The sequence below is a fragment of the Tamandua tetradactyla genome, chromosome 5, assembly GCF_023851605.1.
Source record: "Tamandua tetradactyla isolate mTamTet1 chromosome 5, mTamTet1.pri, whole genome shotgun sequence".
NCBI classification, from domain to species: domain Eukaryota; kingdom Metazoa; phylum Chordata; class Mammalia; order Pilosa; family Myrmecophagidae; genus Tamandua; species Tamandua tetradactyla.
In genome coordinates, this window is record NC_135331.1 from 8,824,908 (window position 1) to 8,846,560 (window position 21,653).

General features: G+C 45.5%; 2 protein-coding genes across 29 annotated transcripts in view; both read left to right on the plus strand.

Moving 5' to 3' along the window:
• The window catches only part of MPHOSPH9 (M-phase phosphoprotein 9), a 99,313-nt gene extending 94,642 nt beyond the window's left edge, over positions 1-4,671 (plus strand). For 11 of the 13 annotated variants that reach the window (XM_077159650.1, XM_077159651.1, XM_077159655.1 and 8 more), the window contains one exon: positions 640-4,671. In XM_077159650.1, the coding sequence (XP_077015765.1) occupies positions 640-741 (102 nt within the window). In that variant the 3' untranslated portion in view covers positions 742-4,671. The remainder of the gene's footprint in view (positions 1-639) is intronic. The other 2 variants (XR_013175521.1, XM_077159661.1) reach the window with 2 other exon arrangements.
• Positions 4,672-6,332: 1,661 nt separating this feature from the next.
• Positions 6,333-21,653, plus strand: part of PITPNM2 (phosphatidylinositol transfer protein membrane associated 2) — a 159,727-nt gene continuing 144,406 nt past the window's right edge. For 7 of the 16 annotated variants that reach the window (XM_077159674.1, XM_077159687.1, XM_077159675.1 and 4 more), the window contains exon 1: positions 17,909-18,314. The gene's annotated coding sequence lies outside the window, so the exon portion shown is untranslated. Of the gene's footprint in view, positions 6,397-6,930; positions 7,070-17,907; positions 18,315-21,653 lie in introns of those variants that run through there. The other 9 variants (XM_077159680.1, XM_077159679.1, XR_013175530.1 and 6 more) reach the window with 7 other exon arrangements.

Here is a 21,653-nt window from a genome sequence, read left to right on the forward strand (position 1 = left end):
TCTTTATTCTATAATGAACATATAGTCCTTTTACAATTATAGTTGTTAAAGATACAATTTTAAATATTGAAGTTAATATTGAATTAGAGTATCTAAAACCATAAAAATACATTGCTGGTATAACTAGAAGTTTTTACATTGAATCATTGTGAAATCTGTTAATCTTTGGAAAAGTTTCCTTCACCGGTTTTCCTCTTTTTTAACTTAGAAAATTTTGTCAGAAGAATGTTATTGGTTTTCAAGATATGTATAAGTGGGATATAGCACTGATCCAATATGCCCATCTCTTCTGGGGGACACACGAAGCACCTCTTAGGTTTTTTGTGTACTATGCTCAGTTTGGTGAAGTCAGAGAATGCAGTTGTTGTGTTAATGTTAATTTCCATATATTCAAGGTACCAGATTTTTTGAGAATAGTTTAAACTGCAGCACTTATTTTGAAGGGTTGAAAAATTGCTCACATTGTTCAGGAATAACATGAATGATAAAGATGAGGTGTAGAAAACAAAACAATTATCTGTAATTTTAATGTTTATAATTGCTCTTTTGCTGAAAACAAAGTCAGTTTGATGGTAATTATAAAACCAACGTACTTGATGTAGAGTGCTAATTTAACTTTTTTCTTTTCTTTTCACCTAGGAAGCCTTGGAAGATCGTTTGGAAAGGATTAACCGAGAACTGGGATCAGTTCGCATGACACTAAAGAAGTTTCATGTTTTGCGCACCTCTGCAAATCTTTGAGATTTGTAGCCATTAAATTTCAAGACATTTTTTTGTTTGCACTAATGTATAATTATGCACTCAGAAAAGGCAAACTGTTTTGTACTGTTTATAAGCCTTCAAATAGTTTTACAATCATGCTATTCTTTCCACTTGCTATTTTATACTTCAAATGGCCACATATTTTCAAGGTATTTTTGTTATGCTCAGGAATCTCTTGTATATTTTACTGTTTAAAAAGTATTATTTTTAAATAGTACATCTTCAATTTATATCAAGAATAAGGAAATGCAAACAGGAAGGCTACTTATTTCTGAACAAATAGTGTTATCCTTTTATGATTAACTTTGCACACCAATTTTATAAACTTATTCTATATTGTAAATATGATTCGGGTGTTTTTTTAATAAGTGCTTAACAACAATGAGCTTCCATAATGATAAGCTAATATATGCTAAATGCAAAAACAGTTATAACATATAATGGATTTCAGTTGTGTTGAGGTTTTTAAAAAATGATTCAAGTCTTGTTTGTAACATGTTTTAGAGTAAATATTAGTAATAGTGGAATATTGGGAAGCTTTGCAAACTAATTACCTGAAGATAGCTCATTTGGTTTCCCTGAACCTTTTTATAAGGAAAGAAAAATAAGAGGGATGTAATTTTCTAAATGTAGCATTTTTAAGAAAAATGAAACAGTGGGAGAACTGTAGCTCTCTGATATAAATTCTGTCCCACTCTTGACAGTAAGTTGATAGATAAAGCTCTGCAAAATACAGGCTCCCTCCCCATTGAGGTTTTTAGGGGTAGTCATGGTTTCTTTAATGTACCTTCAACTATCAGTCCAAGTCATCCAGACATTTTTAACCCTCCTCCATCCTCAATCCTCCAGGGCCTCACCCCTGCCAAAAACAAAAAAAAAAAAAAAAAAAAAAACTCAAACAAAAACCTCTCATGGCAGGTGCTGCACATAAGAACACTTTTGGATTAGCGTGTGGCACCTTTCACTTGGCCTTGCTAGAGGGCTCATACCCACTCCTCTGGCAGCACCCCCTGGCTCTTGGAAGTAGCTCATGGGCAGGAAGCTCTTGCTCTAGGGAACTCTAGCAGCTATGAATTGACTGTTGGTCAAGCTCAGGGTGCCTAACTGCCCACTTTTCAGTGACCAGTCAGAACCCAGTGCCCATACATTCCGGTTCTGCACATTTTGATAATATTCCAGAATTTCAAAATTGATTCCCACTGAAAATGCTCAGGTTTTAAATTTGGTTTGCTTTTGAGCTTTTGTCCTTATGTGGCTCTCAATAACATGTAGTTATAATTAACCAAGCCAAATCCAGTTATTCCACTGGGGCATATTTATGCCTGTGAGCAGAGATGTCATGTTGTTCCAGCACCTTCGCCAAAGCTTCACCTGGCTGATCTCCATTCCAGGTGCCCATAGTCATGTTCCTTTCTTTTAGCTCATGGGAAATCTTAGCAAGAAAAGGGACCTGTCTGACAGCTTCCTCTTGCTCATATCTGTGAACTGAAACTTTGCTGCTAACTCCTTCAACAAGTTGAAGGTTTGGGCTAGTCAAAAGCAATTACTCATTAACAGAATCAAGTGCCTTTATATATTTTTCCTAGCTTAAAAAAAAAAATCTGTTAGAGAAAAGAAAAGATTTGTTTTAATAAAGTTCCAGTAAAGCTTGTGTCAGCACTAGTAAAGATTTGACGATATTCCCTTCTTTAAAGTGTTCCTATATATGGCATTAAAAACGGTCTTGAAAATTCTTAGGATATTTCATTGTTCCCTTCTTTTATTATAGAATCTGCATTTTAAGAATAAGGAAATTGCCATTTCAGAAAAGATTATAGTTTTATCTTGTCAAGTAGGCATCTTTTTAATACCCTATATTAGCTTAGTCCAAGAAAGGTATTAAGCCCCATCAAAATATCTTCTGTGCCTCTCTTTTGGAAAAGCATATGTTTTGATATTTGAAGCATGTAGGTTAATTGGGAGTATCAATTGCCAAAAATTACCAAAAAATAATTTGCCAAATAAATTATTAATTACCAAGTAATACCAAATATTAATTACCAAATAAATTACCAAAAGAAAAAAAAGGTTTTATTTTTCCTTCGTAGCTGTGAAGAGGTAAACTAAGGAAAATTTTCAGCTGTCTTTCTCTTTGGTAGTACTTAACCTATGAACCATCAACTTGAAAGTAGGAAAGCTTTCAATCTTAAATAGCCTCTATTTCCCCAGGGAGGTAAACTATTTTTGTTGGTGCAGTTAGTGAAAAGCCTAGTGAATCTTTGGCCTCTGGGGTAGTGCCTTTTAAAATGCAAATAGAAAGTGAGCTCTCTCCTTACCCTGGATCCCCCTTCTTTCCCTTACAAAGCCTCTGTGGGAGATACAGGGGTGGGGAAGCATGCTGGGACCCCCAAGTTAGAATTTACGGGATACGTTCCAGTTGAAGCAGGAGTAGTTCTAGCTAGAGTGGCACCGCCACGGCTGGGCAGCAGCTGGGCACAGCCCACAGAGGAGCGAGCCACACTTGGGTCCTGGCGGAGTGGGGTCACTCCCTGGCTCAGGCGGTGACCACTTGAGTGGGGGAGCCTTTTTGAGCCCTCTCATCAACCAACAATGTGAAGAAAATGTCTGTCGTTAAGGGAGATTATATAAAGTGCCTGATGTTTAGTAATTGTTCAATAAATGGTAATTTTCAGGTTCTTTCTGAGTTCATAGGCTTTTGAGGTAACAATTTAGTACTTTTTAAAATAGAAAAGTAGATTTGTGTTGCAAGCAATTGACTTGAAACTTAATTATGGTTGACGTTCTCACCTAGTTGGTTCATCTGTCTGTAAAAAAACATGAGCTTTAGTGGAGTTTAAATGAGCGTCATCCTAGCGTGGGCTTTTTGTTGGTTTGTTTTGGCAATGAAAAAGATTTGATAACGTGTTAGTCTTAGAAAGCACTTTGATCTTAAGTAAAATTGGTGAGTTTGGGATTATTTGGTGTAAATATAAACTGTTTTCCTAAAGATTATTGCCAACATAATAAAAATTATTCCTCCTTCAAATATTTCATAATTAGACATCTAAAGTTGATAGCCCATGAAGCAGGACCATGTGAAGGCGGTGGGCATTAGAAGATACATGAATATTATGAGGTTTTGTTGTTTTTGGAGTCTGATAACCAGCCGGAAAGGATTCCCCTTTTTAGCCTAAGATAGCCAGGTGCTTTGCGGAATGCTATTTAAATTCTGAACCCTGCACCTATATATTTAGTAAATTTGACATTTTTGTCATTTTAATTTTTAGATGTCTCAAAAGTAGTTTTCAGTAAATTTTAAGTGCCGCTTATGTTGCAAATCTTTAAGAAGCTTTAAAAAATAAATACATACCTGGTGCCCTTTGCTAATCATAAAGTTCACTTACTTACCTATGTCATGAGTGATTGTGTTTGGTGAGGAGATCTGCAAGTATGATTAAACTGACTATATCGCACAAATTTTGCTGGAACAGTCTCCTGCCCTACTGAGAGTTCTGTAGCAGTTTGACTACACCAGTGTTCTTAGGGCTTGTATTACTAAGCTTTTTCCTTCCAGGGTATGTTTTATTTCAATATATGCCTCTCAAACAGGAGGATCCAAGCCATAAATTTGCATTTGCTGGACATTATTTACTGTGTCATCACTTATTACTGAAGATCTTTGAAGATAATTGTTTTGTTCACATTTAACAATTTCACTGTAACAATGACCAATAATGTGAAAAATCTACTTCATATAGTGCTGCTGGTTAGACAAAGACAAGTGTTTGTTGCAGTTGTTTTTTAATCTAGTGAAATACTGGAGTAATGAAGTTGTAAGCTCTGTGAGAGCAGGGACAATGTCTTTTTTGTTCTTGTACACAGACACTCAATAAAGAACTGTGGACACAAACTGTCTGGTGATATTAGTGTATTCATAGTGGTGCCCCATTAGCCCTGTTAGTTCAGGGTCATGGTGGTACCCACTCAGGTGCTAGGTTCCAGCTGGCAAAGAACCTCCTTCTGGTGAACTGTGTATTCTCCAAAAACCTTTTTTGTGGGTCTTAGGGCACCTCTCGGTATAGGGAAAGAGTTGAGGGTTTCATATTTGATAGTACACCTTTACTTGATCAGTGCGAGCATCACTTGACAGGTGTGTGTGTTTTAAATAAATCTTTATTGAAGTATAACTTACATATACAGGTGACAGGTATTTTTGAGGCGAGTTACACACTGCTGTTGTTCCTGGCACATTGTCTCTGGTTCCAACAGGAACTCAAGGAGATGAGCAGCCTTTTGTGGTTTTGCCAACCATGACTTTATCTGAACTCATCTTGGACTGCTTTGCTTTTAGCTTACACTTGCCCTTCCTGGGTACAGCACTCCATGTCCCCTGTCAAGCTATATAAGGTAATACTTAGTGACAGGTAAACTATCATTAGGTTTTAGGTGTTCCCCGATTCACTCTGTTACTTCAGATTTTGGCAAACAAGTCCATCTATGTTCAGTGTAAATATATATTTCATGGATTTCAATTTCACCACGAGCTATTTCTGATCCTCTTCCAGTTTTTTCCCCTCGGGGTCTGAGTCTGGAGCTTTTTGATATTATTGCCTCCAGCACTTCTGAAGACCAACAAGTGTTTTCTTTTTTTTTTTTAGCCCAGAATATAATTTGGTTGGGGTCTTGAGGCAAGAACTCCTTGACTCCTGTTTCTAAATCTCTGATTTGTAACTGATAAAGCAAGCACCCACCACCTAGGTTTGGGCTTCAGTCAGTCACCTTTGGTTTTGGTACCAATACCTTTGTGAACTCTTCTTGCAGTTTGTTTCCCTTGATATGTCAGTTTACTCTTAAGGAACTTCATTTAAAAAAAAATTTTTTTTTTAAAGCTATTGCAGAGTGTCAGGTACTGGTGCCTCCGTTCCCCCCCCCCCCCCCCCCCCCCCCCGAGCGCGCCCAGCTCCTCTAGCTCTAGTAACAAGTCTGGCGACAGACGAAGCTGAGAGTGTGGAAGAGGGTGAAGAGGTCCTGGAATACGGTCTTGGACTCCGGATTTGGGATTGCTGGAAGCGAAGCCGGGTTCTCTGGGCGAGGAATAAGTCTGGATGCCAGAGCCGGCAGCCCGGAGTTTGAAAGGTTTCTTCCGGCCCGAGGCCAGGGCGGCGGGCGGGGGTGGCGCGGCCGGCCCAGGGCAGGAGCCGGGGACTCGCCGCTCGCGCCGCCGCCGCCGCCCTCTCGCGTGGCCTGACGGAGGCGCAGGCCGCCCGCCGCCCGCCGCCCGCGCCGACTGAGGGAATGTGAGCCGGACGCTGTGGGCTCCGCGGCGCGGCGAAATCGAGCTGTCAGCGCGGCCGCCGCACCCCCCGGCCCCGCTCCCCGCTCCGCCCCAGCGGCCGGCCGCCAGGGAGCCCAGCGGTCGGCCAGCACGTGCGCCGGGCCGAGCCCCGCCGACGGCCGCCGAGCATGCCCGGGGGAGCACGGGGGCTCGCCCGAGGCCAACTTGCGGCGGCAGCGCGCGGAGTCGCCGGGGGCGGCCGGCAGGGCCGGGGCCGCGGGGCGGGCGCCTCCTCGGCGGCGTGAGGCGGCGGCGGCCCAGCGCCGAGGAGGAGGAGGAGGAGGAGGAGGACGCCGGAGCCCGCGGCCGCGCCGAGCGGGGTGAGTGTGTCGGCGGCCCGGGGCCCGGAAGGCGGGCGGGCGGGCTCGCTCCCCCAGACCCGCGCCGAGTGCCCGGCGTGCCGGCCGCGAGGGGCGCGCGGGGCGGTCGCGCGAGCCTGGGGGCGCCCTCGGCCGGCCGGGAGACCCTCGGGAGGCGACCGCTGGAGCGGAGGCCGGGCGGGTGGCGGATCCGAGAGGCCCCGGGCCGCCTGCCTCAGCTGCAGCGCGCAGCCTGGTTAGAGGGAAAAGTGGGAGACCCCGGGCCCGGCCGCCCCGGGGCGGGGAGAGGGTGTGGCGTTCCCCGGGACCTCGGCTGGGGGCGCGGTGACCCCAGTCTCAGGAAATCACCCGGGAGCCGGCCCTGCGTGACTCTTGCTCGAAATGCTGATTTTCGAATTTCTGTGGGTCGCGGCCGGAGATGGGAGGTAGGGCTCCCCTCTCAGAGTGACAAGGACCACAGCGGTCACCGGGCACTTGTGTCTGCCTGGCTGGGCCTGCCCGGATCCGACTCCCTGTTAATGAAAGGGTAAGGAAGGGGCTGGGAAGAGGCCGTGGGTCAAGCCCCGGGTCCAGCCTCTGCTTCTCCCTGCCCCCGGCTGGACATCCTTCAGCCCTGGCGGTGGCCCCCGGGGGTGTCCGGGCCCTGAGGATGGGGTGTGGCCCGACGAGAAAGGTGAGAATTTGTGATAAAGTCTCCCGTAATCCCCTTATGCTGAGCAATCTGGCTCATCTCCATTTATTAATCGGAGGTGCCCGCTCTGCTTTAGAGCTGGATGGCTTCCCCTTCCACCCAGCCCTCATCCTTTCTTATCAGCGGCAGGGCCACTGGATAGCTCCAGGAGAGGGGAACTTCAGTCCTATCCCATTCTCCCCGTGTGCATTGATTCTCTCCAAGAAATATGAAATGGGCATTCTAAACTGTGCTTGCTCTGCAAATGTCACTTCAAGCAAATCTCTAGCTGTGTCCCCCATCACCAGCTTGCTGCCCCTACATAGAACTTGTAGCACCCTCATTCTATGCTCCTCTCCTTACCTCTGGAAGATGGGCTGGGGCAGATTCCAAAGCCTGGGGCCTACCTGCCTTCTCTCCTCCCCTCTGGGATCTGGGTTCTATAAATGAGACCTTGTTTAAACATTTTTCCTTGCCTGCTACCAGCTCTCTCTCCAACCCCCATCTGAGAATCCCAGCGTTGACAGAATAGACTCCCCTTTCTGAACAGAAGGCAATAAACGCTCCCCTTCATATGAATCTCCCCTCTTGCCTCTGAGTCGGTCTCTGCTCTGACCTCCCACTGCCTCTTATCTGTATCTGAGTGGCTCTTATCACGTCTGCCTTATTTTATAGTTACTTTTATGTCTGGCTTATCTCCTCTGCTGGATAGTGAGCTCCTGGAGGACAGGGGTGGGGTCTGTTCATTTCTGGTTCCTTAGCCCTGAGTTAGCACCCTGTGCACAGTCGGCCTTGGATGGAATGAAAGCCCCCCTGCACCCCCTCCCCCTCCCCACAGATGGTACCCAAGCTTATCTGACTCTAGGACAGATGCTGTTAAATTGTTTTTCTTCCGAGAAAGGACTGTATTCTGAGGTGGGAAGAGACTCCAACCTTCTCCCATTGCAGAGAGAAACATGATGAGTTAGGAAGGGCTGATTTAAAAAAAAATTTTTTTGTCTAGGGAGTGACTTGCCAAATGAACAGGACAGTGCAGGCTCTACTATGAGGGTGGCCAGGCACAGATGCCAGGTTCTCTGGGCAGTGAGTATTGAATGAGCCGTTCTCTCTTTCTCTCTTCTGGCTTGGGAGACAAGTGGATGAAAAATTGGACTCTTGGTGTCCAGAGGCCTGGGTTCCAGGCTTGGCTTTGCCCATCACTTGTGCAAGCTTAGGTCAGTCACTTGATTTCTCTTGGTCTTGGTTGCTCCTCATGGAATATGAGAGAAAACTCTTCTGAGCCCTGCCTCTTTTCCCTCCATTTCATTTCTCACACACTCTAAGCTTTAACTGCCCCACAGTACTTAGAATTCTTCAAAGGTACAGTGCTAGAGCCCTCTTCCACCCACTCTGCCTTATCAGCTCTCTGTTCATTGAGAAGCAGTCTTGTCGATTTTGTCCTTCCTAAGCAGAGCCACTCACCTCCATCTTTGCGTCACTGTGTTCTGACTTACCACCCTCCATGGTGGTGATCTGTTGACATGTGTTTCCCCACTAGGCTGTGAGCTCATGGGTGGAAGGTGCCGAATTATATTCTCTCTACCTAGTGTCTGGCTCATGGTAGGTGCTCTGGAAAATATCTGTCAAACAAACAGAGAAATAGTCAAACCAGGTGCCCTCTAAGAACCCCTCTAGTTTCAAGTCCGCTGAGTGTGTACACTTTCTCAGGGAGACCCGACTTTTCCTCCCTCCCTATCCAGAGACTATTTTAAAACCAGGCAGATGTTATCCTAACCATCCCATCCGGTGAAGTCTTTCCAGCTTGGTATTCTGAGAAAAAAACAGCCATGGAGGATGTGCAATTGTTTGTAGAGATTAGCAGAGGAAACTTCTGGTGTTTCAAGATCATTGCCTTGCTGTTCTTAGAAAAGACGCCGGTGGCCATGGGATCTTGAATGGCAGGACAGTGGTATTACTCATGTGTCTGTGGTCATAGGACGAAGAGGCTGATGTTTATTACAGGATGGTCAATCAAAAGTGAGCCATCAGATGCTTGCATGGTGCTCCTCGGCCCTGCTTAGATGACATAAATCCCTTTACAGCCAGCCATTGTAGAACATGCTCAACAGGACTCCCTACCACCAAACATGGATGCACGTAAGGGGTCTTTGCACAGCTTCTCTTCTCTGTAGGCCACTTGGTCATTGTTTATTAAGCTTGAACTGGGTACCTACCCCTGAATTATAAAATAGGGCCTGGGCAACTCCTCCTCTGGCTTGCCCCGCTGCTGAAGGCTCTTATAACATTTATTTAAAACTTTTTTTTATCGTATAATATAACGTCTATACAAAGCAAAAAGAGAAAAAAGCAACAGTTTTCAAAGCACTCTTCAACAAGTTACAGGACAAATTCCAGAGTTTGTCATGGGCTACCATGCTATCATCTCCATATGGATTTTTCCTTCTAGCTTTTCCAGAACATTGGAAGTTAGAAGGAATATATTTATACTTTTTATCATCACTTTTTTGTGAAAAATAACATTCAAAAAAGCAATAAATGTCAAAGCACAGCACAACAATTTGTTGTAGAACAGATTTCAGAGTTTGGTATAGGTTACAATTCCACAATTTTAGGTTTTTATTCCTAGCTGCTCTAAAATACTGGAGACTAAAAGAAATATCAATATAATGATTCAGCAATCATACTCTTTTGTTAAACCCCACCTTCTCTGTTTAGCTCCACCATCACTTTGATCTTTCTCCCACTCTTCAGGGGTATTTGGGCTATGCCCATTCTACCTTTTTTGTATTGGAAAGGCTGTCAATAATAAGGGGTCAGAAGGTGGAACTAGCTGATGTTCTGGAAAGGCTGACCCCTCTAGGTTTCAAGACTTACCTGCTCTTATAACATCTTATATAAAAATTTCTCTTTTAGAATTTAGGGCCAAGCAAACTTCGCCTCCCTTGAGAAGCCAGGTTGCTTCTTCCTTTGATAATGAAAAGAACAGCAGAGGACAACATGCACTGTTTGCATGTATGTCCCACACAGTGTGCATGGGGCTATCCCATGCACCTCTGCAGATTAGGTAGCATCTTCCCGTTTTCCCAGAGAAAGAAGTTGAGACACAGGAAGGGTCTGTGATTTGCCCAAAGCCTCTGTGGAGCCCTACGCAGTTCTGCCTGACTCCTCCTGTACTAAACTGACTTTTCAACTGATTATGATTCCCTCTTTTCCCTGGCCTTTAGCATGCTCAGAGGAAAATGTGGTATTCCATCTAATAACCGTATATCCACTTACCTTCATGGTTAGCATATTTCTTTATGCTTTCCTTTAATGTCTGTGTGTGTGTGTATTTTCTGTGTAAATATATATCTATCTATATTCTTTACAAGTCATCACAGAAGGTTTCTGGAGTATAGTGGACAGGTAACAGAAATGAATGCAATAAGTGACCTTGTACCTCCTTGCCAAGAACTTCCAGAGTGGTTAGGGAGATGCAGCCCACAGGTGACACAGGATGCATGGGTTAAGTCCTGCTTGAATGGCAATAGGAGTTCAGAAGGGGAAATACCCACTCTGGGTAAGGCAGTCAGAGTTCACTTCCTGGAAGAGAAGATATTTGATTGAAGCCTTGAAGAATGGGTAGAATATTGATCAAGTTGCATAGGATTTATAGTCTAAAATGTGTAACAATAAAAGAGGCCCAACTAGAACAAGTCTTCTAGTGTGAAAGGAGAAAAAGTGGGAAACCTGGAAATGCCTTTTCAAATCCTCAGTACCTTTCTGAGAGTCCAGGAACTTTAGCGTTGAGATTACCCCCCACCCTGTTAGGATGAGAGGGGAGGATAGCTGAAGATAAGTGACTTGTCCAAGACCTTTCAGCAAGCCTGGAGCCCAGTCCTTTAATCACCACTTCAGTGCTCTTTATACCTGGCGAGGATGTTGGCAGTCCTGTACATTGGTCCTTTTTTGTGTGAAATGGTTTAAGAGGTACTAACTTCCTCATGACCAGACTGGTAAACACTGTGACAAACCTGTGCTACACCTTTCTGGTCACAGACATCAGGGGTGCTGTTAGGAAGGGGGTTGGCATGTGCTTGCATTGCTCAAATTAACAACTGCCCATGTCCACAAGAAAATTAACCTATAGGGAGAGTCCCATAACAGAAAATCAAAAAGCTAGGCAATGGCACTGGGAAAGAGCATCAAGAAATCCCTGCTCATGTCTTCCCTCACAGAAATTTTCCTTGAGTTCTCTAGTCACTGCAGTCTCTTTTCCCTCTTTGTTTTGTAGAAAGGGGTCTGATGCAGACCAGGGAGGTCAGAGGTCAAGATCAGGGTCATCAGTCAGAGTCAAGGGTCCAGGGCAGAGGCAGAGAGTTACCAAGAGCAGCGGTGGGACCTGGAAGACCCTGGGACCTGTCTCAGAGCAGATGCCAGTGGGCTCAGCCCGGCAGTCAAGGGAGGGGACACCTCTGGGTGTGATAATACCACACATGCACATAGTACTTTCAGCATTGCTGAGCTTCACTTGATCTCCACAGCATTCCTAAGCGAGAGGGATGGCTTGTTACCTGCATTTTATTTTATAGATGGGAATAACTCAGAGGTAAGGGGTAAGATGACCTACCCGAGGCTACCCTGGTACCCAGCCCTGGCTGACCCTAGGCATAGCCCTCCCCACTCTGCTTTCACCATGTGCAAGCTGAGAGTCTTTCTTCCTTGCATCCTCCAGTATGGAGAGCTTGTCTGCTGTCTTTGTCACTGCGTCCCCCATGCTCAGTTGGTTTTTGTTGGATGCATTCTGAGGCTACAGGACAAGTTCCATCTTAGATGCCAGCAGAGAGTGAAATCTCTGAGGACAGGTCTGTGGTCTATAGAGGGCTGCCACCTTGTCCCTTTCCAAGCATCTCAAGTACAGGGTATGCTGGTGGCCTGACCTCTGACTCCCAACAGGGTTGGTCTTTGCCTAGGGTAGCTTAGGGCAATCCTGCACCCAAAGGAAGGAGCATCTTGAGGGGCCCAACCAGGCCAAGGGGGAGCCATCCAGACCTCACGTTCTGGCCTTTGGACCCTCATCAGTGCAACCTTTCTGCAAAGGTCTTGCCCTCTGTGCCTTGCTAGAAATTGTAGAGGAGCTTAGCATTTCTCCTCTCTGCAGCTCTTTGTTTCCCTGTTGATGGGTGGTTCCTGGTGAGGACTAAATCTGCTCTTCTTTCTGCTGCTGGAGGTTTTTAGGAATAAGCTCACTTTTCCTAGCTCCTCCCAGGTCTCCCTGGAGTCTGGCTGACTCGTAGCTCTGGCTGGAACAAGGTGTGTGCTCTTCCCCTCACCGCCCACCTGGAATTTGAGTCAGCCCTGCAGCCTTCTGGCCTCCCCAGGCCCATTCTGCACAGAATTCCAGCCACCCAGGAGGATGCCCAGCCCTCCAGCGTCCTGTACAGGGCAGTGGGGATGGGCCTGCTTGGGGGGTCTGGGGTTGGACCTCCTGCCCTCGCACTTCACAGCTTGTAAAGCAGTAAAGCACTGAAGCAGTGAAGTCTGTATGCTGTATGGAGAGGGTCACATTTCGTTCTTTTTCCATGTGACTATTCCTTTGTTGCAGCATCATTTGTTGAATTGTTTTTTGAGGGGTGGGGGGAGTGCACAGGCCAGGAATAGAACCCTGATCTCCCACATGGCAGATGAGAATTCTACCACTGAACCACCTTTGCACCCCTGAAAAGCAGTTTTGAGGGAGGCAGGGGATTGGCATGGGAGAGTAGGGGGAGTAGGAGGAGTCGGGGAGGAAATCTGTGGCCATTCCCAGGTTTCAGCAATAAACAGCTTCCATCAGCATGAGGTTGGCCGAGAGGCAGGGCTTCCCTGCAGGTTTGGAAGCTGGCTAAAGCTGGCTTAATGATGTTCTCTGGAGAACATTTCCATTCTCCTCCCCTCTCCTGTATGAGGGCTCATTAATTGCTTTTCTTGGCACTTTGTAAGAGTTGACTTTCCCCATGTATTTTTTTCTTAAGAGAGAGAATCCAAACATTTTGCAATTAAAATTTTCTCCTCTTGGGTAATCGCTTTGAAAAAAAGCACTTAAGTCATTTGAAAACCACACATAAGTGAGGCTTGCCGAGTGGGGACCATTAAATCAGAGCAGGCATGGCCAGAAACCGAGGCAATTCAGTAGGTTACCGTGTCAGGAAACAATTATTTCACATTTATTTTGGGCTTGCTTGTTGCAGCATGTTTCAATTAGTTCATCAATGTTGTGTGTCTAACAGGCCAAACGTTTATTGTGGTTGGACCATCTGGTGGGTGGGAGGCCAGCAGCCTTCCCCAGCTCAGTCAGTAACTACCAGTTTAAAGGAAATTTGCTTGATGTATTTGAGAACCCAACACTAAAGCACCATTAATAACAAAACCCTCAAGAGTTCCGAAGGCACTTTTACTTGCTTTGCCATCAGTTGGACATGCATAACCTAAGACTTCATTTTTCCCCTGTGTGTGACATATTCCAAGACAGCGGAGCGAAGTTTTGAAAGGGTTTCTTCAGTTGGTTCAGAGCAGGGTTTGGGTTACCCCAGCAAGGAAGGGAGCTCACTTATTCCTAGCTCAAGGAACAGAGATTTTGCATTTGCAAAGGTCCAGTTCCTAGCATTGGCTACTGTGGAGCTCTGCCCCACCCTGTGATGGAGAATGCCAGTTTTGCTTCAGTCCCCAGCCGTGGGTGACTCACTGTAGCTTCATGAGTTCACCGTAATGATTGCTCGGTCGACTTTGGAACCAGCACAATTCTTCTTGCACTCCTTTGACTCCAAGGTTTTACAGACCCTGATTTTACCCATTTTTTTCATTTTACCTCAGTTTTACCCTCACCCCTGCTGGCTAAAAGTTCTCTTTCCTAAGGAATGTTCAATCTAGTTTTCCAGCAGTGGTGGTGGTGGGGGGGAAGGGGGCTGGGAGGAATTAAGAACCATATGAATTTTGAGAGCTGGAAAGAACATTGGAAAAAACCCAAGTCCAAGGGTTTGACCTTTGCAGGCAGAAGAATGACTTTCTTTTTTCTTAAAACTTTAGGATGACAGGCGGGGTGGGGCTGTGTAGGTTGTGAGAGGGCTTGCGGCTCTAAGACATGGCCAGTGAACTGGAGGCAGTCTTGGAAGGTCTGGGGCTTACAGGTCACCCAGTCTGCCTTGGTGGCCCCATCGCTGCCAGGCACATGTGTCTAGGGACAGGTGACAGGTGAATGGCACCCAGACTGTACCCAGCCAGGCTGGCCTACATCAGGGACTTCACCTGCTGCCGAGCTTCCTACCAGGAGAAAACTGCTCTGTCATCTCCCGGGCAGCCTTCTATCCTTGGGCTCCCCGACAAGCTCTGAGCAGCCTTGACTTGTTTGTCTTTGGACCACCAGTGCCCAGAAGGTGGCTGGGTGTGGTGCAGAGCCCACAGCCATGGTTGGAAGCTGAGGGGCCTTTCTCTTCTCCACGTTTGGTGTCATTTCTGAAGTGCGCAGAATGCCCGCTGTGCTCATTGGTTTGCATAAATGCTGTTTCTCTGCATTACACATGAGGCAGCTGAGGCTTGGTGAGGTCACAAATCAGCCCTGCACCCCCACCCCCCGTGCTTTCTTCTGTCCTGTTTCACAACTCAGAAAGGTTGCAGTTTGAACCCAACCCCATGGGATGTTAACACTGTCCGGGACTCTCGAGTTCGCCTGGGTCCCCCGCCTCCTCGCTCAGTCATGTTCCTTCATGCTGTCCACACTGCGTGGTCGTATTGAGATTTGTTTTTCTCTTTTAATTTTTACTGTAGTAACATATATGCACATAAAATTTGTCGTTGTAACTACTTTTAAGTATATAATTTGGTGATATAACTACGATCACAGTGTTGTGCTGCCATCGCCACCATCCAGTCCCAAACTTCTCCATCACCCTATACAGAAACTCTGTCCCCATTACTCAGTAACTCTCCATAACCTCTAATCTACTTTCTGTCTCTGAATTTACTATTTCCAGATATTTCGTATAAGTGGAATCATACAATGTTGGTTAGTCCTTTTGTGTCTGGTTTCTTTCATTTAACATCATGCTTTTAAGTTTCAAACATATGGTAGCATGTATCAGAGCCTCATTCCTTTTTTGAAGCTGAATAATATTCCAGCATATGTATAGACCACTGTTTGTCCATTTATCTCTTGATAGCCACCTGGGCTGTTACAAAACCTCTTGGCTTTTGTGAGCAATGCCGCTGTGAATACTGGTATACAAGTATCAGTCTGCTTCCCCGCTTTCAGTTATTTTGGGGATATACCTAGCAGTGGAATTGCCAGGCCATATGGTAGTTCTCTGTTTAACTGAGGAACCACCAAACTGTTCTCCACAGCGCCATTATTTTATTTCAAAATCTGTCAGTATTTTCTTATCCAGTTCATTCTGAACACGGTACAAAGTATTTTTCAATTTGTGTTTGTCGTGTGCAGGGATTTTTCCTTTATTCTCTTTCCAGGTGGGGAAAGAATCCCCTTCTGTTTGTTCTGCAGCCTTTGCTTTTATTTTATTTTATTTTTTTTACTTTTTTTCTCTTAGTATATTTATTGAAGAATCTTCACACACACACACACACACACACACACACACACACACACATTCCATACAGGGTATACAGTCAATGGCTCACAATATCATCACGTAGTTGTGTATTTATCACCATGATCGTTTGCATCACTCCAGAAGAAGAAATAAAAAGAAAAAACTCATACATTCCATACCCCTTATTCCTTGCTCTCGTTGACCACTAGTACTTCAGTCAACCTAATCTTTATCCCACCTATTATTTATTTTTTATCCTTTTTATTTTACTCATCTGTCCATAACTAACTTACTTTTAATAAACAGAGTAGCTGGGACTCAAAGACTAGTGCTCTAGAGTTGAGATATTCTTATTCACTAGGCTACAATTCTCATCCATTTGGATTTCGAGGCAGATGTGAAAAATAGGAGGACACTTTGTATGTGCTGGTATAGAATGGTGGGGTATGCTACCATTTCTGTGGAAGAAAAGAATGTATTTATACATGTTTATGATATATGGTTTTATACCGTAAGCATATGAACAAATGCGAAAGAAATTAGTACTAGTATTTGCATCAGGATAGGGGAACTGAGTGTCTTGGGAAACAGAAGAGGGAGAAAGATTGACTGTTTTTGTATAACATTTTGTGTATTTTGAATTTTGTGCCAGGTACATATACTACCTATTAAAAAAAAGGAATTTAATAACAGTAATGAAAGCAGTAAAAAGAGGAAAATGTGTTTCAGGGGCCTGGTTTATATTGCATATTCTTGCAATGCCTCACTTCCACTTATAAGGACAGTTTATGCCATAAAAATGTTACATGGGCCATAAACAAGTGAACAGTTAAGCTTCAAAAATTGAAAGAAGATATTCACAACACATAGAGCCAACAAACAATTATTATCTAAAACATTTATGTGAAAGACTCTTTGAAATATGTAAGAAAAAGACAAACAAACTAAGAGGAAAATAAGCAACGATATGAACAGGCAATTCATGAAGTTTAGATTAACAGACACATGAAAAACTGATTAACCACATTGATAATTAGGGGGAGGCAAATTTAAACAAAGATATACCATTTCACACCTGATTTGGCAAAAATTTAAAACAGTGAGAAGTACAAATGGGGATGGGGAACAGTAGCCAATGTCATACCAAGAACTGCCGATGGGAGTACAAATTGTTGCAACATTTAAGAGAATAATGCAATGTTTACCAGAGTTGAAGTTGCCCCTGAAAAACTGAGTCAGTACTTCCATCCACGTGTGCTCAAGGGGACAAGTGCAAGGATGTTCACAGTGGCATTGTTTTTAATCTTGAAAAATTTGAAACATATATCTGTCTTTAGGAGAAGGAATAAATTGTGGTGTATTCATCTAATAGAATACCAAACTGCAGTTAAATGAATGTACGGTATTAATATGGTTTAAAATTGCAGCCTTTGCTTTTTAAAGAGACGAAAAGGCTTCAAAGACTTAGAGCACTTTTATTTACATAATCTTGAGGCCAAATTCTGACCTGTCACCTAGTCCGTGGAGGACTAGGTCTTAGAAGGTGAGATAGTGGGGAGTCAGTGCTTTCCCTTCCCAGAGGTGAGAAAAACCTTTCCGCCTATGCCTGCTTCCACTGGGCGGGTGGACCCTGGGTAGTGACTTCCTTCCTGTTGGGGGGTGGGGTGGGGGGCTTTGGAGCGAGCATTGACCTGTCCGAGCAGGGCTCCCCACCACAGTGCCAGGTCAGCTCAGGCTCCATCTCTCCTCTCCTGGCCTCACTCCTGGCCTTCCCCTCGCCATCCTGCTCATTAGAGAAAGAACAGGAGAATGCAGAGCTGTGTTTGCGGAGAAGAGCTAAGCAGGAAGCCAGCTGGGAGGGGGCAGCAGTGGCCAGAGGCCTGGCTAGCTCCCTTGCTTTTGTCACTTTGTTATCAGGGCGTCTCTCCTCCCTGCAGGGCCTGCCAGTTGCGTTTGTGGGTTTTTCTCAGCTGTCGGGGCTGCAGTGCCTGGGTCACCAGGACAAGAGAATGAGGTGACGTGGCTGGGCCTCTCAGCAGGTCAGGTCCCGCCGGCAAGGGTTATGGCTTTGCTTTCTGCAGGAGGCCTCCAGGGCCCAGAGCAGCTGGATCAGTGTTTCTCAGACTTTCTGAAGTCAGACCCTTTATTATCACCTCTGTCTAGTTCCCAGGGCTTGCCTATCCTGGCCAGATAGCAGAGCCCTTGAGGACAGGGGCCAAGGTACCCTTTTTTTGCTTCCTAATAAGCAAAAGGCATGGTTCCCCCCTTTGGGTGGATAGGGAAACCATCACCCAAGACCACTCTTCTGACCCTGGAAGTGGGGTTTAGTTAAATCTCTAATGGAGGAAAACTTGGGAAAGGAAGCCTGTGGGGGTTAATATTCCACTCCCAGAGAAGCAGAGGCTGACATATGGCCCTTGGGATGGCAGAGCCCAGGGTTCCCCTCGCAAAAAGAGCAGTGGGATCTCAGAACTCAGCTCACCTGCTCTTCCAAGTTGCTGTTTGCCAGTTTCTTCCCCTCTTTTCTCCAGAATCTTAGCTGGATGCTTGGAATAATCTCAAAGTAACCCTTGGCTTCCATCTATGTTCAGGCCTCAGAAGCAAAGGATATGGAGTTGCTTTGGCCTGCTTCTGGATAAGGAACAATGAAAAAGACTTAGACTAAGAGAGCTCAGGAGTCGGGAGAGGTGAGTTGTCCCATTTTCCAGTGAGTGGCCTTGGGTGATGGTTTCCCTATCCACCCAAAGAGGGGAGCCATCCTGTCTCTGAGGGATGCTCTGTGGACCAGGGAAAGAACACATGGGAGTGTGCTTCTGTGAGCTCTGAATTGCCCTGCACACCCGAGCCGCTGTTATCTGGGCAGGCCTGGGGATAAGTCACAGGTATGCAGGTTGGGGGTGCCTGGCCCTCCACCTGCCTGGCCTACCAGTGACTCATCTGCCACTTCCCTTGCCTGATGGCTCCTGCCCTTGCAGAGGTTCTTGCGCCAGCTCCAAGAACATTCAGTGCCTCCAGAGAGCCCCAGAGAAGGCTGGGGAGACAGTCTCCCGAAGCATGGTCCCCTGGGCCCCCACGCTTGGCTCTCCAAGAAATCAAAGCCAGGAAGCTGACACTGGTGGCCTCTTGGGGTGACTGAGTCAGAATGGAAAGTCAGGCGGCAGGTCACTAAGTCACACTTGCTTTCATTACACTGATTAACTTTCGATGTAAATTACTTCCATGAACTGACTTATGAAATCCATTATCTGCCGAGGCCAGTTTCCGGTGCAGTGGTGCCCAGGAGGCTGTGCCGTGCATTTCCATATCACCAATTAAGGGTGTTTAATTATTAATTTAGGGCTGGGTGACTAATGAGGAGTTGTCCTCATCCTGCTTTGAAAATGTTTAAGGCATTTTATAAATCAGCCTTAATAAAGTTAACAATTGTACTAGGAATCTAAAGTTGTGATCCGTGTTATAGATTAAGTGAAGATACACCGAGGCTGAAGGATTGGTTTGTTGCAAGTTGTATAGGTTGATACTCAGGGAGTTTGAGCAGGGGCCCTCTTTAGCACTAAGTTAAATTTCAAAATTTTTTATTCCTGTTTTTCTAAATGAGTTTTTTAAATTTTAGAGTAATGTTATGTTCATGACAAATTAAAAAAGATAAATTAAAAAAATCAATGTTGAAATATGTAGCATGAAAGATATTGTTTTCCTTAGTAATAGATGCTGTCTTTTTCCCCTTCTTCTCTTTGTTTTTTAATGAATGTGAACCTCTAGATATGTAGGTTTGCTCCTGCCTCTGGAAAGCGCCCACCCTCATCCTGGACATTTCCTCTTGACTTCTGTCCTGGGGATCTCCTAATTGGCCATGGCCAAGGTTAATTCAGCTGTGCATAAAGTGCTGGCTGGTGTGGGGAGTTTCCAGCTTACACATAGCTGGTGCTGCCAAGGACTGTTGGCCACTGGAATGTTCATTCACACAGTTAGGTTCTGAGGCTAGCCCACAAACACGTACATCATCCGCCATGTGGCTGATTACTGAGTCATTCTACTATCACTGCCAGTTACAATAGCTCGTCCTTTGGGGAGGTACTCATCCCATTCTACAGCAACCCCTGACGTTAACCCCATTGTACAGATGAGAAAACTGAGTTCCAGAGAGGTCAAGTAACTTCTTAAGGTCACTTAGCCAATAGATTCACATCCAGACAGTCTGACTCCTAACCTCTATGCTAACCTACTACTTTAGGTGATTTATTGTACACCAGGCCAACTTTTGGAGTAATAGGCTTTTAAGAGCCCATCTTGGAATCCAAGCATCATGTAAAACTTTTTAACTGGGGAAACCTGTCCCATAGTACACCTGGAAAAGGGACCTCTCCTTATTTTCAAGGCTTGAGAGGTACCTCCCTGAGGCCTGCCTTGGGCATTTGTGTGCACAGGAATGATTGTGCTGGGGAGTCAGAGTGCACATTCTTTTACTAGACTTACCCACACCGAGCCATGTGTCCAGGACCCTGTGGTGACGACACCTGCAGACTTTTCTAGGTCAGCTCTAGCTGTGGTTCTCATTGTGTTACCAGCACTCTTAGGCCCTCCTTTGCTTTTTGACGTTGGCCACCGAGCTTTGCCAGCACCCATACAGCTGGAGCCAAACAGATGATCCCATCCATCAGCCTGGCAGAGGGGTGGGGGGTTTCAGGAGGTAGAATTTTATTTTTAGCCCCACAGCCTCTGTGATGCTGTCACCATGGAGATACCAGGCTGGTGGCCCAAAAGATTCATGCTTTTCCTGCAGCTTGAAGAAGAGGGTCCTGAGTCCTTCCTGGAACTAAGGCTCTCCAGACAACCTGGGTTTTTTGGCAAGACCTCAGTCACTACATGTGTGGATTTGGGTTTGGGTGTGAGTGTGAGTGTGGGTGTGAGAAAGACAGGAAGATGGTGCCCCTGATGATAGTGCGCTAACCCTGGGACGTGATGCTGCAATGAGACCCATCCCCACATCCGCCATCTTGTGCTGTGATTCCATTCTCCCTGAATGGTTTGAGCACCTGGAGACCCAATTCCAGCCTTGCTGTGGGACATTGGGTGGGATTGCTTCACGTCTCAGGGCCTTCACTTTCTCACCTGACATGTTGGGGTGTTAATTCCTGCCCTACCTGCTTCTCTGAATCTGGTGACATCCATAGCAGCCTGGGACAAACTTTAAAAGTATACAGCGAGGGACCAACACTTTGTGTATATGTGCATATGTATGTATGCATGTTATATAATTATTTTGACATCAAGGTACTAGATTTTTTTCTACTCCTTTGTTTCTCATCTTTCCACGGTATTTTGGCATCTTCATTCAAAGGCAGAGGAAAGAAGAGATTGAAGTGTGAAGTATGCCAGTCCTTTCTATAAATTATAATAAAAGATATTTTAAGGAAGGTTGAAACATTCCCCCCTCCCCACTACCTCTACACTTCCCTGTAGAATTTATAAAAATACCCCTTCTTCCTGTTTGTGCACAGCCCAGCCCCCAGTGAGAAGTAAAACTTGGAGTGTAACTCCATTTCTATAGTAGAAAACTGCGGCTTAGAGTGGTTAGAGTGTTTGTCCAGAGTCGAACAACCAGGAAGCACCAGAGCTGGAACCAGGATCTTATTTTCTTGGCTCTAAACCCATGTTCTTCCTGCTGGTCTGTAGAATGGCAGGTGTAAAGAGGACTGCAACATAGATTTGCCATGGAGCAGTGTCCAGGACTTGCCTTTTTCCTTCCCTTGAAACTTCAGGCTAACAGGCTATTACTTAGCTGTTCCTCACATGGTTCCTGGGGCTGAATCATGCCGTGGTTTTGCATTTTTGGACCACCTAGCCTTTCCCACGATTCAGAGAGGTAGCCCCTGCACCTGTGGCCTGGCCAAGGGCCCCCCCCCCCCCCCCCCCCAGCTCAGCTGTGGGCTGTGCGCTCTGGCTGGCTTGTTCTCTTTAGGAAGAGTGTTCTGGCAGTTCATGGTTGTGCCCTGCAAATGTGTGAATGACATCTGCCTGTCTGG